At 35.4% G+C, this 18,203-nt stretch overlaps 1 protein-coding gene across 3 annotated transcripts in view; it reads right to left on the bottom strand.

The window, feature by feature from the left end:
• LOC127831747 (endoplasmic reticulum-Golgi intermediate compartment protein 2-like) overlaps positions 1-18,203 on the bottom strand; it is a 38,461-nt gene that overhangs the window by 13,788 nt on the left and 6,470 nt on the right. For 2 of the 3 annotated variants that reach the window (XM_052356785.1, XM_052356793.1), the window contains exons 2-7: positions 16,020-16,153; positions 13,191-13,299; positions 11,283-11,329; positions 10,429-10,645; positions 7,126-7,221; positions 2,290-2,354 (exon numbers count right to left, since the gene is read on the bottom strand). In XM_052356785.1, coding sequence (XP_052212745.1) covers positions 2,290-2,354; positions 7,126-7,221; positions 10,429-10,645; positions 11,283-11,329; positions 13,191-13,299; positions 16,020-16,143 — 658 coding nt within the window. In that variant the 5' untranslated portion in view covers positions 16,144-16,153. Of the gene's footprint in view, positions 1-744; positions 801-2,289; positions 2,355-7,125; positions 7,222-10,428; positions 10,646-11,282; positions 11,330-13,190; positions 13,300-16,019; positions 16,154-18,203 lie in introns of all 3 variants that reach the window. The other variant, XM_052356801.1, reaches the window with a different exon arrangement.

The raw sequence follows: 18,203 nt of genomic DNA, 5'->3' as shown, positions 1-18,203 counted from the left end.
GGTCTCTAGAGTGTTAACAAGATTTTACTATAGCCATATATAGCCATATTTATGAAAAATGCCCCGCCCCTTGGCAGCCATGTTTTTCAAGCAACGTAACCATTTTCAAACTCATTCAAGATATCATTGAGACCAATCTTCTGACCAAATTTGTTGAAGATTGGAAAATAAATGTGGCCTCTAGAGTGTAAACACAGCCAATGTTGACGCCGGATGCCGGGCGACAGACAAAATGCGATCACAAAAAGCTCACCATGAGCACAAGGTGCTCCATGAGCACAACGTGCTCAGGTGAGCTTAAAATCATTGTTCTTTATGGCAACTGCTGAAATTTCAACGCCAGATGTGGTCTGGTAAAATAGATTTTTGTGGATATAAAATGCTCATTTTTATTATGGTTTTAACATGGTACTATTTAAGTGTTCGTGTGTCGTATGAATAAATATATTCACAGGAAATTAACATGGAATTTATTGTGTCCACAAATAAATTAAAACAAGCATTTTGTATCTACAAAAATATATGTAATCATACCACATCTAGCGTTGAAATTGTGGCTATTGCTATAAGGAACATTGAATGTTTAGGTTTTAATTTTATTTTACGAAATACTTTACGAAATTTTCGTTGATTTTGAGCGTTATAGACACTTTAACAATAAAGATACAGAGGTAAAGCCAATATGTGAGAAAGAATTTGTATAATGATTCAGACAGCGAGGCGATAAGACATGCCATTACTTACCAGAGTTAGACAGCATGCTACTTATGTGTAAATGGCCCAGGTTGGTTTTGAGAGATCTGAGAACACAAGATACAAGACTGTTCAGCTGCCAATACTGAACATGTATGATATATCTAAGCTTATATATCCACAACCTATGCTACAGAAGCTCAACTAAACCAATGTGGCAGAGGACCGAACACAGCACAGGGCTCCTTCCCATATAGCATGGCATGCAATAGTTTGGCAAAGAGGTGATCACAGTGAATGTCATTCCACTACAGCTCTATATTTAAGTCATCTTTTCGAACTGCTTCAAGCAAAGCTAAAACAAGGGACAAAATTGTCACAAAACCAGGTTTTCATTGTGAAAAAAAAATCTGATAAAGGGAGAAAACTCAAACTGAACTTTTGAAATGAACAAACAAAATTAACCCCCTTTGTAAGTTTGTTTTTAAAAAAATTATATTTTTAGTCGTGGCGACCTTGACATTGGAGATATTGACGTGATTCTTTCGTGCGACACACCGTCCCATGATGGTGAACAAATGTGCCAAATGATTTTAGAATCTCACAATGAATGACATAGTTATGGCCAGGACAAGCTCATTTATGGCCATTTTTGACCTTTGAACACAAAGTGTGACCTTGACCTTGGAGATATCGACGTAATTATTTCGCGCGACACACCGTCCAATGATGGTGAACAAATGTGCCAAATGATTTTAAAATCTGACAATGAACGACATAGTTATGGCCCGGACAAGCTTGTTCCGCCCGCCCGCCAGCCCGCCAGCCAGCCAGCCAGCCCGCCCGCATTCGCCAATCTAATAACCAGTTTTTTCCTTCGGAAAACCTGGTTAAAAAGACTATTCTTACAGAAATATTAAGTGATATCACAGTGTCAATGATATAGATGTTTCTTTCCAAAAGCCCACATTTGATTCAGTAACTGTTTGTATATACAATTAACTGTAAATCTATCCAGCAATTATAATGCAAAAATAATGTTCTTAAAAGTGTGTATACATTCTGTCCAGCCTGTGTAAACCCCTGTGAACTCCGTTGATCCTGCACCCTGAACAAAGAAGGTGCAATCAAGAAAGCTTAATTTTGCTAGTTATAAAATAGGAACAAAAATAATGTATTTATTTCTGATCTGAGAGGGTAGAAAATGAAAGGCAAACTAATAATCAATTGCATAACTGGAGACAACAACACTGCATAGCTGGAGTACATGGACTGGGGTCGTATTCCAGAAGCATCTTAAGTTAAATTTTATTCTTATCCTTAAATTGGGAAATTTTCTTAAGTGTTTCATTTCCTATTGCAAAAGTTTGGCATCAAGAATAACATCAAAATAACATCATTATGTCTATGTTATTTTAGGAATACCAAAAGAAACATGTGATTCCTTATATAGTATAATACAAAACATTGTAATTATGAACGTAAGTGAAATTATTAAAGAAATGACTTAAGATGTTTCTGGAATACCACCCCTGGTTAGTTTTGTTAGCCATGTATCCAAAGATACTGTCAATGACAAAATCTAGCATGCCTTACCATGTTCCGATAGGAACCCTTCTAAATGAATATGACCCAGACCAAACTGTAGCTGGGGGAAATGCCTGTTTTTAGAAATAAAATTAACAACTGTATAACTTCTACTAGTAACTGAAAAAATTAATGCACTTCCAAATATTGTTTTATCTGACCCCTATTACAAAGCAATCATGACAACACAAACAAACACTACAAATTACAAAATGATAAAAGTCGTGTCATAAGAAAATGGGTCTTATTACATATGTGATCAGGGTAGCTCCAGACAAGCCAGCGCATCCACAGTCAGGTCAGGAGCTAACCTGTCCATTATAGTCACCCAAGGTTCTGTAGTCTCATTGGGGGACAGGGCTGTTCCTGAATAGACTGCGCGATTGAGCAGGCTGGTCTGGAGCTCCCTGGCTGTATATAAAACCCATTTCCACATGTTGCAACTCATATAAGCGAGTTATACTTTTTAGTTTGTGTAAGGCCTATTCCATTTTATAAGGATACCACGCATACTCATACTGGTAAAGCAAGACTGATTTGCAACATTAAATTCTGAAAAGTCAAGATAAATATTGCTACACTGTGTCACAGACAATACTGATAAGTTGTGAAGATAACATATAAACTTCACATTGCATAGAGATTAAGAATGAATACAAACAGTTCCATAATTATATTTGATAAACTCCCCTATAAAGACCTGTTGTGCATTTTTCCTACAGTATAACTGTACTCTACTTTGTCCTTGAATATGTTTATATAGTGTGGTTTATATGGGGATACACGTGTTTTTCTCAAAGTTTAATTGCATGCGTCATTTTTATGTTATAAATATGATCATTAAAATATTATTTATTGTTTAATTGCTAATAAATTGAGCACAATAAGTGACTGGCAGTGTTCTGGAATGAATTTCATGTATAATTACACAATAAAATACAGTAAAAAAACTGTCAAGACTTAAAGCCACACACCTTGAAATGAAATACATGTTAATCAATACATATAGAATGATGCAAATTGAAAGTGTGCAAAATTGTCATTAAATCTATAGCTAAGTTAGCAAGTAATTTTTTTTTAATATTTAAAAAACCAAAAGTAGGATTTCTACACGTATACTTCCATTTCGACAGACGCAATTATTCTTAAGTTTTAAAGTGCAAAAAAAAGACAGATTTCTACCTTGTAACCACCAGATATATTCTAATTGGCATAGATAAAATATGTTTCTTATTTATACTTAAATTTACTTTCATTTCAAGGTGTGTGGCTTTAACCATCTGAAAACCAAATCCTGTCTTTATGAAATAGCTTTGTTGGTATCCATTTCTGTCATCCAACAATTGAATCACAAATCTAAGAAAACATTAACTAACCTGAAGAAACAATTTATTGCCAGGGATCATATTTGTTTCGGTTTTGTCGGTCCTAGACCGATTGGGGTCATGAAAGACCGATTGAAAATCCCAAACAGTCGGTCCGATTCTGTTTGCTAAAATTCCCATGTCATGAAATCGAATACACAGTGCACATGCAAACACACCCTAACAGTCCAGAGAATCATGACATGAAAAGCCCTCATTCCGGCTGGTCAGTTCCAACCATATTTACAGTTACAGATAATGGCAAGATGCCCATTAATGTGTGCTGCGGTCAGCATCCCAGCATGATTTGAGTAATTTAGGGGCCATTAAAGTTGATAAAAAGTTGGCTGGTATGCCCAAACTTCACTTCGGAGGTACCCTCTGTGTTTCTGGTATTAAACAGCTACACAGTGTTTTATTCACTACAAAATCCTAGAAGAACAGGCAAAATATGTTGGAAATCGAGATTTTATACCTTGTGCATACCGGTAATAAACATTGTGAAGCAATTGTTTGAATTAAAAAAACAACAACACCATTTCTACAGACATCTGAAAACTATGAGGATTGCTTAGATAAGGTATAAAATACATCCGACATTGTATCAGGAAGGAAGGATGGCCGAGTTGTCTAAGTGGTAGACATTTTACTCCAGAACTCCAGGGGTCAGTGGTTCGAGCCCTGCTGAGGGTTATCTTATTTACTTTTTTTAAAAATGTTATTTAATGTTGTTTAGCCTAATCAAGTACATCCTGTAGGAGCTGTCTGATCAAAGAATACATATAAATGATTGGAGACAATTTTTACTCTGCTTGTTTGTACATTTTATTGTACTCGTATTGTTTAGACTTTTTTCAACATGTCACTTAACTTTATATTTTAAAATTTAATTAATATAAGATTTTATGTTTAAAATCTCGTGCATACAAAATCAAAGGATGTACTGTGTCGATAATGAGCATTTTTGTCAGTTCCTTGGCAAAAATGTCGTTAACTCCCATAGATTAGTGTTATGTCAGTGTTGACTCCGAATAAAATATCTTAAAATGTGACCTTTTAGCGTGGTTAGCAAAACAATGCAAACTGTGAGCTTAATTACTGCATTGATCTGTGAATAAATTTGTGTGACATTTTTTCGTCTGGATATTTTGTTTTGTATTTATTGCAAACAACACATTTTGAAATTAATATGTAGCAAAATGTCTCAAATGTCATTACTCCAGTACACATTGTTCATACATGTACCTATTTTTTATGAATATGAATTCTGAATTTTGAAATATTCCATGTATTTTAAATATATTGAAATTTTATATTTTACTGTATTTTAATTAACTTTTCAGTCTAAACATATATCGTAAAAACATGCAAAACTGTTAAAGGTTTTTATTACAAGAAGAATTATTAGAGTACATGGTTAAAGAGTACTTGGAAGCAACTTGAAACCACACCGGCCCTGTACAGTTTTATGGCAGTTTTATGGCCCCTAATTACCCTACCATGCTGAGAGACTGACCACAGCCCACATGTGGCCCATCAGTGGTAACTGTAAATATGCTTCAGCCAAACCAGCATGAATGAGCACTTTTTGTGGCATAATTCTCTGGACTGCTAATGACATTCTTATCTCGATAAGGTGTGATTAACCATTCGCTGCAGTCTCTAAACCGGTCAGGACCAGTTTATTGCATGTCAGGCCATGTATCAAAAACTTGTGAACAGCGGATTAAAGACGCGTCCGGACCTTATACACTGAAAGCACGCTCTGTACCTAAACAAAACATGCCGATTCATTTTCCACCAGCGTCCACCACCGGTAATTATGAATGAAGGTCGACCGCGGATCTGATCAACAGAACAGCCGAAAGTTATTTTTATGGGCGGAATTTCACATAAAATAGTACACAAGAAAAATAATATACATTGTATAAATCTTTAGTAAAAAACATGTTAGAATCAAAATAATTCGTGTTCTTTGTAGTTTGTTGTTGAATATCCCACGACCGGAAAATTAGAGGCGTGGTTTCAAATCACTCGTGCTTTGCACTCGTGATTTAATCCCTACGCATCTAAACTATCGGCCGTGGGTTATTTTGACAACAAACTATAACGTACACAAATTATTTCTTAATTATTTGGTTTTGTTATTGTCAGTAGCCAACCTACGCACAGACATTTGTTTGGTTCAATGCATGTTTGTAAGCTATTATCGAGTCGACAATGATTTAAAACATCGGTATAGAATTACACAGATTAATAATGTTGACAACGTTCGATGAAAAAAGTGTGATAAAACAGCACACGAAACAACAATGAAATAGCAAATGATAAAACCAGTTGAGAAAACTCGTATGTTCCGTTTTAAAAAAATGCCTAAGGGAATTTTACTTGTACATTTATTATACCTCCTTCACGAATGGCAAAATCAATGGTATATATTTTAACGTAATGTGTGATGATTTCGGTCATCAATCTTCGGATACTTTTTCCCCCATTTATATCCAGACCGATTGATGTTGCGAGAAAATATGATCCCTGTTTATTGCATATTATATCAATTCTCTATTATTATGTTGTCATGCTGTAAACTGACAAAAAAATGAAGTGAATTTACATGTACATATAAATGGAATTTACTTTAAACCTTGATAAAACAAAAATCTGTGAACATCTAACACTCATGTTGGTTCCGCTGTTGTTAGGTTAAGAAAGGCTTCACTGTTAACAGTAACTGAGGAGCAATTTTGTGCATGATACAACCAACAGTCACGAGAGTCAGCCATGCAGATTGATCAGGACACAGCAATCCATCTCACATCTGACATGGGATATTTATACACCAAATAGTCATGACAAAAGTATATTCTGTTATTTGTATCCATTGCACATTTTCCAACAAAAACTATTGTGAAAATATTGAGTCATACAATTCATTTCCTTTCCTGATAAAAGAAACCATTTACATATAACGATTGTTAATTATAAAAATATAGATGTTAACCCTTCACCACTTAGATATGTATTTTGACGCATTAGTAGTCCCTCAGAAAGTTACATTCAATTAAAGACCTTTCTTAATAGATTCAATTGTTAAAGGTTTCAGTTTCAACCCTTAGTTCTACTGATGAGCAGCAAACAGCATAAAACCTGAACAGACTAAGAGTTACTCGCAGGCTATTCTGTTTGTATGCTGGTTGCAAAAGCCATTTCCAGTTTGCTTATTGGGGAAAGGGATAATTAATATATGGTGATTTCATTTTAACTAAAAGATAGCTGGACATTTGACCCATAATGCAACCTATTCTGAAGAAGAAAACTGTTAATATTTTAGAATAACTTGTTCATACATGGAACAATTTGAATTTAAAAAATATATAATATTTTAAAGTTAAAAACATTTTAAAGAAATTACTTATTGTTTATAACATAATCCATTCATTTTATGTTACATCAACCAAACTGGCATTGCACACAAACTTACTTTCCAGCAGTAATATGGAAGTTTCCAGCCACCTTGTTGACCTCCAGTGACCCATGCACCCTGCATGCATCCATAGGCCCCTTCTGTCCTTCTGCCCTGTTGGCAAAAACACTTCCATGTTTACAAAGTCATGTAGCATCGTGTCACAAACAAAAATCACACTTAATGAAATTTGTCAACACAGGCTAATCAGGCACAACCTTTCTGCTTTTATGGTAATTTATATAAAGTAGTCTCTCATGCGCAACTCCAGTTTAGGCGGAAAGTGTCGTCCCAGATAAGAAAGTGGGACTTGACAGGCTTATATTGGATGAAAGTGAACAAACATGCATTTAGCCCAGTTTTCCCAGACAAACATGCATTAAGCCCAGTGTTCCCAGGACATGGCTGATATGTAAACCCTCTAGGAACAGAGTAAGAGAATCTGAAATAGCATTAAGCATTCTCCTCTAAATTAACATTTGATACCATAAAACATGTATGCTCCTTCACCCCCCCCCCCCCTTTGCAGCCAATTTACCATAGTGTTCAATTACTTGTCATGAAATTTTGTAAATATTGCACGCCCCTGTGACCTTCAACATTGAGTTTTTATCTATAAAAATCTAAAGGGAATTAATCTGTTCTGTCAAAAGCATGCTGATTCTGGTTATTGATGGTAAACAAGGCCCAAAGCTAACGCTACATATCATGCAGAAACCAATCTCATATTCCAAGTCCTGGTAACATTGAAACCAATCTCATATTCCAAGCCCTGGTAACATTGAAACCAATCTCATATTCCAAGCCCTGGTAACATTGACTGCAGAAACCAATCTCATATTCCAAGCCCTGGTAACATTGACTGCAGAAATCAATCTCATATTCCAAGCCCTGGTAACATTGACAGTAGAAACCAATCTCATATTCCAAGCCCTGGTTACATTGACTGCAGAAACCAATCTCAAATTCCAAGCCCTGGTAACATTGACTGCAGAAACCAATCTCATATTCCAAGCCCTGGTTACATTGACTGCAGAAACCAATCTCATATTCCAAGCCCTGGTAACATTGACTGCAGAAACCAATCTCATATTCCAAGCCCTGGTAACATTGACCGCAGAAACCAATCTCATATTCCAAGCTCTGGTAACATTGACTGCAAAAACAATCTCATATTCCAAGCCCTGGTAACATTGACTGCAGAAACCAATCTCATATTCCAAGCCCTGGTAACATTGACCTTTGACTTCAGAAACCAATCTGATATTCCAAGCCCTGGTAACATTAACCTTTGACATCAGAAACCAATCTCATATTCCAAGCCCTGGTAACATTGACCTTTGACAGAAACCAATCTCATATTCCAAGCCCTGGTAACATTGACCTTTGACAGAAACCAATCTCATATTCCAAGCCCTGGTAACATTGACCTTTGACAAAAACCAATCTCATATTCCAAGCCCTGATAACATTGACTGCAGAAACCAATCTCATATTCCAAGCCCTGGTAACATCGACCTTTGACAGAAACCAATCTCATATTCCAAGCCCTGGTAACACTGACCTTTGACTTCAGAAACCAATCTCATATTCCAAGCCCTGGTAACATTGACCTTTGACTTCAGAAACCAATCTCATATTCCAAGCCCTGGTAACATTGACCTTTGACTTCAGAAACCAATCTCATATTCCAAGCCCTGGTAACATTGACCTTTGACTTCAGAAACCAATCTCATATTCCAAGCCCTGGTAAAATTGACCTTTGACTTCAAAAACCAATCTCATATTCCAAGCCCTGGTAACATTTACCTTTGACTTCAGAAACCAATCTCATATTCCAAGCCCTGGTAACTTTGATCTTTGACTTCAGAAACCAATCTCATATTCCAAGCCCTAGTAACATTGACCTCATATTCCAAGCCCTGGTAACATTGACTTCATATTCCAAGCCCTGGTAACATTGACCTCATATTCCAAGCCCTGGTAACATTGACCTCATATTCCAAGCCCTGGTAACATTGATCTCATATTCCAAGCCCTGGTAACATTGACCTTTGACTTTAACATCAATAAGCCTTTCCTTTCCTCATAAGTTACCAGGATGTAACTTTTGATGATCTATTATCAATGAACCATCCATATACATTCAGGCCTTGAAGAATCCACTCGACCGCTCGCATATGCGAGTGAAGTTGACAGTCGGGCAAGTAAAGTTTGTTAAATACTTGACCGACCGGGCGAGTGATGTTTTTCAAGTTGAGAAATATAAATTCAGTTCCAGATCTCCCGCCACATTGATACAAAATGTAAACAATTTTTCCAACGAACAAAAAATAGGTTAAGTACACTGCACTTTCGTTTTGACAATGAAAAATGACGTCACGGGCACAGTAAAAATAATTCTCGAAATCGGCTGCGCTCTTTTCGTAAGTGTCAGTGCTCTTAGCTTATCGATTAAAAATGAAAAAAAAAACAGTTAAATAAATTGGTCATTCCGTGAGGAATAAAATGTCATTTTAATGTAAATATCAATACAAAAAATAAACAGAAAAAATAATTATTTATAAACAGAATAATTCGTGATCAGAAGCCTTAGCCATAATTTACCATATTGTAACAATTTGTCAGTCAAGCGTGTCTTTCAGTAAAAGTTGGTATTAATTGCATTTTTGTGCAAAATAAATGCAACTATAGGATTGATTTATAGATGTTTGTTTATTACAATGAGACAAAGTCACATGATAGTTTAAGTTTACAAAACGGTTCTGGTTGATCATAACTATAAATATAGATATTTTTTAATGCAGGGTGAGTAGATTAAAGTAGAGGGCGAGTTGATTGTCAGGCCTACTCGCCCTGCAGGGCGAGTGGCTCTTGAAAAATTCTTCAAGGCCTGACATTGAGCAGACATTTATTCCATAAAATGTATTATTGCTAAGTTAATCCTTAAGCCTGACCCACTCAGAGGCAAAGTGACAATGGCTTTATGCAACCACCAAAAAAGTCTGCGAATTACTTGCAGTACATTCAGATTTTATGCTGTTTGCTGCTCACCTGTACCTTAGGGAAATGAATCCTTTAAAACATTAATCTTGTAAGACGGGTCTTAAATTTGTTTGATTTTCTAAGGGACAAAAAAACAAATCAAAGTGTGTATCCAAGTGGTAAAGGGTTAACTGTCAGATTATCTTAGGTTCTGGTGAGCAGCAAACAGCCTAAAACCTGAACAGACTAAAGTGACTCCGAGGCTGTTCCGGTTTTATGCTGGTTGCATAAAGAAACTTTAACTTTGCTCCTGAATGACCAGGCTCAGCCTCTCACTCTCTGTGTGATCCCATCTTCACACCAACAGCCCCAGACAGCCACAGGAGCTCCTGTATGGCGTGATACTCGTCCTTTAGGTACTGGTTGATGCGTCGTGTGATGTCCCGAAAGCTCTGCTGAGCCGGGGTCAGAGTGTAGTGGGTGGGGTCCATCAGAAGGGTGCCAAAACTGTGGGTGTCCTGACCAGTCTGGTCTAACACGTCAGCACCGATGTCTGAAAATGGTATAAACATCAGTTTTCATGAAGCAAATTTTAATGAGTAATATCATTGTTTATTCCATATCATTAATCATCAAGTGTAAATACTGGTGTCTTCATTTATCAAGAGTATATATGATTTTTTAATTTATCAAGAATAATAACACATATTGTAATTGATAAAGTAAACTTTATAACGTTCATTCTCTCTAGCAAAAATGCTGGCGCTTGCATCAATAATTCTTTTGAGCATAAACACCTGTGTTTTCATATGCTGCTGATTTTGATAATACAAACAATAAAGCTATGTTTGTCATGTTTTTTTCTTAGCCTTTGTTCAACTCTTTATTTATACCATTAATAATTTATGAATAAATAAGTTTATTAGACAAATACATTTACTGGTAGTCATATGTAGAACTTCAAACATATCTAAAAAAAAATCAGATAAACTTTTAATTATTAAGTTCGGCTATTAGTGGAATACACGATTTAATCAACTTTATTAGTAGCAATTCACTTATACATGAGCATTCTAAATACAACTGCAGTGTGATAACAAAGGACATTATTTCTGATGCTGCAAGCTCATAGTTGCAATGTCTTGAATAAAACCTTAACAAAATTACAAAATATATTCCTATCAACTTACATTCACACTTCATGGCTATGGTCATGTCGATGTTAATTTTGATCTTCCTGGAAATGAAAATAAAAATATCAACAAAGTGCATAAAAACTGCTCTAATAATTCAATTTGATAGTCTTTTGATAACATGACTACCCTATACACACTTTGATTTTACTTTCTGCATATTTTAAGCATTTGAACATATGAGACGCGTTCTGAGAAAACTGGGCTAAATGCATTTGCGGAACTTGTCATCCCAAATTAGCCTGTGCAGTCTGCACAGGCTAATCAGGGACATCACTCTCCACTCTTTTGACATTTCTTGTTTAAATGAAGTCTCTTCTTAGCAAACATCTAATTTAGACAGAAATGTACGGACTGCACAGGCTTATCTGGGACGACACTTTAAGCACATGCATTATGCCCAGTTTTCTCAGAACACAACTCATATAAATGAGTGTGCTTCAAGGAATACTGGGATTATTGCAAGGACCTACAGTTTTAGAACAGATTAATCTGTGGAGTCTGCACAGGCTTATCAGGGATGATGCTTTCTGTACAGACTGGATATTCATTTAGAACAGACTTCTAATGAATGTAAAATTCCATACAAGCATAAGTGTCTTGGCAGATTATATAGTACAGACTAAACAGGCTGATATATGACCATACCGTAATTACTCAATGTTTTCGGACACTTAAAAAATAATTATTTTTATTCGTGTCCGAAAACTTAGATACTTAGATACGAAAAATATTCTCAAAATACAGGTGTCCGAAAACTTAGAGTCGAAAATTGAAGTGTCCGAAAATAGCGTCCATTGTATCAACGACTACCGGTCATAGCACGCGCTTGTAAACTACCATCTAGAATAAATTACAGTTATGTTTGCATTGCATTTTAAATAATTTTAAATGCTTAATTTATTTGACAGAAAGTTACTACAAGGTTGTACTTTGGCAAACAAGTTCAAAGAAGAGCATGTGATGTACCGATACTCGCTAGTATGAACCTGAAATTAACGCAATAAAAAAGCAAACTATGAATTCTTTGTTTGTTTGTTTCCGATAGTTGTTGTCTTACACCTTCTATTGGTCGTAAAACTTGCAATACGGTTCATCACACTTTGAAGCGTTTATTATTTGTAACAGCTATTTTACTGAGAATCGGCAATACCAATGCGGTAGATAATTGAACTTGTTAATTGGCACTACCCCTGATAATTGTCATAATGCTTATGCTATCGGGCGAAACCAATGTTTAATACCGGTTTACAAGGTTATTTACCCAATAATGCAAATGTAATGGTCCGTTGCCCTCAGGCATGCACCTGCCACATTTTATGATGTTAATCCGGTTGTAAAACCCCATGATCGAAGTGTCATTAGATATCAAAAACAGGACCGAAATTTGGTAAAATAGCGCAGTAAAATATACTGTCCGAAAACTTAGAGATATTAATTATGGACGAAAACTCGTGTGTCCGAAAATTAAGAGTCACGAAAAATAATTATTTTTGCTAAAAAAAGGGGTGTTCGAAAACTTAGAGTGTCAGAAAACATAGAGTAATTACGGTAATTATTGAACATGAATTAAATACGCTTTACCGAGAGTCCCATTCAAATAGAAGTGATAAGAAGAGTATCATAAATACACAATGTACATCACAGATATAAAACACCAAAAATTAAATTTATATCATTGTCTACCGCATTTTATAATGTATTATAATATCACTGACATTCATATACAGGTATTAAGTAGACGTACATCTACTTGTAAATGTCAACATGAAGTAAGAAGAATCTACATTCTGTGGACTATCAATTAGGGCAGGTTTGACTGTACTTAATGACTCAATGTTAAGTACTGTTTTTTGTTTCAAGTCTTATATATATTAATATACATTCTTAAATTCCTCAACTCACCCGTCAACTTCAGTATCCACCTCATAGTCAAACTTGAGCTTGGTGTTTGTGTAATACATGAACTCAAACAATACCAGAATAAAGATGAACACAAATGTGACCACCGCAACTGAAAAATAAGAATACATGCAGTAAAAAATCTTGTATTAGTTTATGTTTTACAGTTCAAACAATCTAAGGTACCACTATGATATCAAACCATTAATTTATGAGCCAAAGCAAAAACCTGTTCACCTTTTAAACCTGATGTTCTCATTCGAAAAAACTGTCATACATCTAGAAAAAGAGGGCCTGAAAGGCCCAAAAATGCTCACCTGAGATACAAAGGAACTGACCTGTTCTTTGCAACCAAAGCTATGAGAACAAATGTTCTAACAAAGTTTTATAAAAAGAATTAACTAGAAATGCCCCCCCCCTGGCCGCCATGTTTTTCAACAGACTGGAACCATTTTTGAACTCATCTAATCCAAGATATCATTAAAACAAATGTTTTGACCAAGTTTCATGATGATTGGACAATAAATGTGACTTTTAGTGTTCACAAGTTTTTACAATACATATAAGGAACAAGGGACAAAATTGTCACAAAACCAGGTTTTCATTGTGAAAAAAAATCTGATAAAGGGAGACAACTCAAACTGAACTTTTTAAATGAACAAACAAAATTAACACCCGTTGTAAGTTTGTTTTAAAATAAATCTATTTTTAGTCGTGGCGACCTTGACATTGGAGATATTGACGTGATTCTTTTGTGCAACACACCGTCCCATGATGGTGAACAAATGTGCCAAATGATTTTAAAATATCATAATGAATGACATAGTTATAGCCCAGACAAGCTCATTTATGGCCATTTTTGACCTTTGAACTCAAAGTGTGACCTTGACCTTGGAGATATAGACGTAATTATTTCGCGCGACACACCGTCCAATGATGGTGAACAAATGTGCCAAATGATTTTAAAATCTGACAATGAACGACATAGTTATGGCCCGGACAAGCTTGTTCCGCCAGCCCAGCCAGCCAGCCAGCCCGCCAGCCCGCCCGCATTCGCCAATCTAATAACCAGTTTTTTCCTTCGGAAAACCTGGTTAAAAATGCCCCACCCCATGGTGGCCATGTTTTTCAATCAACCGAAACTATTTTTATACTCGCCCAAGATATTATTGGGACAAATCTTCTGACAAAGTTTCATGAAGATACGACAATAAGTGTGGCCTCTACAGTGTTAACAAGGCAAATATTAATGATGCACAAGTTAACAGACAACAGACAATGGACAAAAGGTGATCACAAAAGTTCACCATGAGCAAAAAATATTATGCTCATAAAGATTGTCACAAAAAAAAAGAACAACAAGCTTCGCTTGAAGATGTGTATTGATTTGTGCTGCTCTTCAGGCAGCTGATAAGGGTCAGTTGGAGTAATTAAGTGTACATTCATGATTGGAATTTAAACAATTCAAGCAATAAAGAAGTTTTTCTCCCTTAAGAAATTTTCTGCAAAATAAATATTACTACATTAAATATTAAATAAAGAATATTCAGATGGCATAAAACATGTTTGTTGCTGTTAATCACCAACCAAACTTCATAACCATCATCATCATAATCTTCTTCAGGAAGGAAAAAACAGCAACAATGTTTTTATTTGAAATTTAACTTAATATCGTATAAAGATATAATTGGGAAAATCTTCTCATCAAGTTTCATGAAGATTGGATAATAAATGTGACTTTAAAAGTTTTACCAATTTTTTACCATAGCCATGTAAGGAAAAATGCCCCGCACCCTGGTGGCCATGTTTTTTAACCAACTGGAACCATTTTCGAACTTCAGACCAAGTTTCATAATGATCGGACAATACATGTGTCCTCTAAAAGTGATAACAAGGTTTTACTTACGCCATATAAGGAAAAATGCCCTGACCTCTGGCAGCCATAATTTTCAACCAACCAGAACCATTTTGGAAACTTGTCCAAGATATCATTGGGACAAATCTTTTGACCAAGTTTAATGAAGAACGGAAAATAAATGTGGTCTCTAGAGTGTAAACAAGGTATTACTAAACCCTATATAGCCATATAAGGAAAAATGCCCCGCCCCCTGGTGACCATGTTTTACAAGCAACTGGAACCATTTTCAAACTCGTCCAAGATATCATGGGGACAAATATTCTGACCAAATTTTATGATGATCGGACAATAAATGTGGCCTCTAAGATTAGAGTGTTGACAAGGTTGTACTTTATATAAGGAAAAATGCACCGCCCACTGGGTCCATGATTTTTAACCAACGGGAACCAATTTTGAACTCTTCCAAGATTGTATTGGCTGATGTCTTTTGACCAAATTTCATGAAGATTAGACAATAAATATGGCCTCTTGTGTTAACAAGGCAATTGTTGACGCCACACGACAGGCAAAAGGCGATCACAAAAGCTCACAATGAGCAAATTGTGCTCAGGTGAGCTAAAATACTGAATTAACTGATGAATGAGGAAAATAAATTATTTAAGGTGTTTGAACCATTGATAATAATCATTGAGACAATTACACTTTTTTGTCAAAGTTTCCATTGAGATTTAGAGTTTAATTTGAGCTGTGTCATGCGGAAATGAGCATTACGCAACATGTGGAAAGCGTAGCTCAAAGACAAGCCCAGACATTTGTGTAATTTTGTTGGTTGCTACAGCGGTACTCTGTACGATGTAAAGTCATGCAAGGCTAATAAGAGTATAAGGATGCAAAGGCATATCTGGAGCTTCATTGATCCAGCATTTCCGGTGGCCCATTTTTGTAGGACTAAGCTCTTTTTGTTTCTTTCTTACTTCCACCACCAGCTGCAGTTGTTTCTTTGAAGTTGTCAGGTACTTTGGGGAAGGCATCGAATTCTGTGACCACTTTCAGCACTTTTGATTGGGGGCTTTTGTTGGCTACAGCTGCTCTCCTCATGGTTATCAATCTGGAAATAATTCAGATGATACTGATTATAGAGAGATAACTAGGCAAATACTTGAAAAATAGTAATTTAATGTGTTTTTCAGACTAGATAAAAATGAAGTTAATAATGTGTTTGTCAAACTACATGTAGATACAGATGAAGTTCAAAATGTGTTTTTCAGACAAGAAAAATATTAATTTAGTAATGTGTTTTTCAAAAAAGAAAAAGATGATGCTAATAATATGTTTTTTGACAGACAAGAAAAAGATGAAGTTAATAATGTGTTTTCAGCTGATATATAGGAGGAGGTTCTTTAGCTCCATGAACATAACTTTTCCAAACAGTAAGAATAATTCAAAATTTTCACCCCAAAAATCACAATTGGTATAAATAATTTGCATTTATTTAGATTTCTATTGAATGTGTGTACTTGCATAATATGGGTTGAATCAATATGTGCTTTTTTTTTTTACTTAAATTTACATTTCTACACAGTGTTTGGAATAATTGTTAAAACTTCACAAATTCTAGCAACATTCATCACTTTTTACAAAATTATCAGGCAAAGTTTATGGCATCCTCAAAAATATTGGTGAAAAACACCTGAAATGCCAGGCACAACAGATTGTTGTGATGCTTGACAAGCACTCATACTATTGATCCTATTAAGTAATATATCCTCCAGAATCATGTAAAAAATCTCGTGAAAAGATTCTTAGCCTAATGAAGAGGATAACAAACAATTTAATACCCACACATTCATTGTATAAAAAACAAAACAAGATCATTAGATGTTTTGTTACAACAACATTATTGGTTATTTAAATCATCCCCACGCTTTTCGGAGAAAAGTGGGGATATTGTGGTTATCTCCGTCTTCCGTCCGTCCTGGCCACCTGCTCCTCCTACACTATTAGCACTAAAACCTTGAAACTTACACACATGGTAGCTATGAGCATACCGTATGTGCCACAGTGCACTATTTGGAATTTTGATCTGACCCCTGGGTCAAAAATTATGGTGATTGGGGTGGGGCCGGATCAGAGATTTTCACTCATTTTATTAGGTTATTTTACATTAACTTCTTCATTTCTACACCCATTTACTTCAAATTGATACTGAACATCTCTTATGACAATACGGTCAATCTCAACTATGCATGGCCCCATTTCCAACCCTGGGGCGCCCATGGGTCAAACATGTGGGGATACGCGTTGGCCTTTGCTGCGCTATTTCTAGTTAAAATTGTATCAATTATTTGGAGATTTTCAGAAAATGACCTGACACGAAAAACAAGGGAAAACAACTGAACTGTACTCAGTCATTAAACTGACAAATGAAATCTCAAAATCTTTGGACACAGATACTTTTCTTGGTGCACATGGGCACTTTACTCTGCCTGAAATTATCTGTTCATGTATGGAATTAAACATTTGTATCTACAAGAAGAGTACAAGTGTTTAAAATTGATGCTCTGGGCAAAAATAATGACAAACTACTATCCAGACTTGGCAAAAATTTAGTCAAGTATGACACAAAACGTTTCTTAGTATATATTTTAAGTATGGTAAATTTGTTTGCATTCAAACAACTATATGAATGCAATTGTCAAAGTTGCATCATTTTATGATTTGTTGACCTAAATAATGTATACATAAGTTGCACTATTCTAAATCCCATTTCTAAGCTACATGACCTCTTTGTCACTGGTATGTACTCATAAGCTGTAAGTATTGAAGAAGATATAGAATTAAACTCCAATATAAATTTTTGCATGTTTACTTCATTTAAAGCTTACCAATAATTAACAATAAACTGGTTTTTATGCATGATTTCTTTTAAATATTTACGATAAAGATATAAGTTTCTATATAGCAATTGAGAAAACTAAATAAAATCATATACCACTAAATTTACATGTAGTATGACCACGTGAATTTATTTGTGAAAATATGCTCAAGCAATAGCTGGCAATAATATAGGAGGTTTTGGCGTGACGTCATAAGAGGGGTTTTCCATTACTAAAAATAGATTGACCGTCACACCCCTTGATCACGGCCTTTACATTGTA

Source organism: Dreissena polymorpha, chromosome 1 (genome assembly GCF_020536995.1).
Source record: "Dreissena polymorpha isolate Duluth1 chromosome 1, UMN_Dpol_1.0, whole genome shotgun sequence".
NCBI lineage: Eukaryota > Metazoa > Mollusca > Bivalvia > Myida > Dreissenidae > Dreissena > Dreissena polymorpha.
Note: the sequence above shows the minus strand (reverse complement) of the source record. Positions and strands in the feature narration are given on the sequence as shown.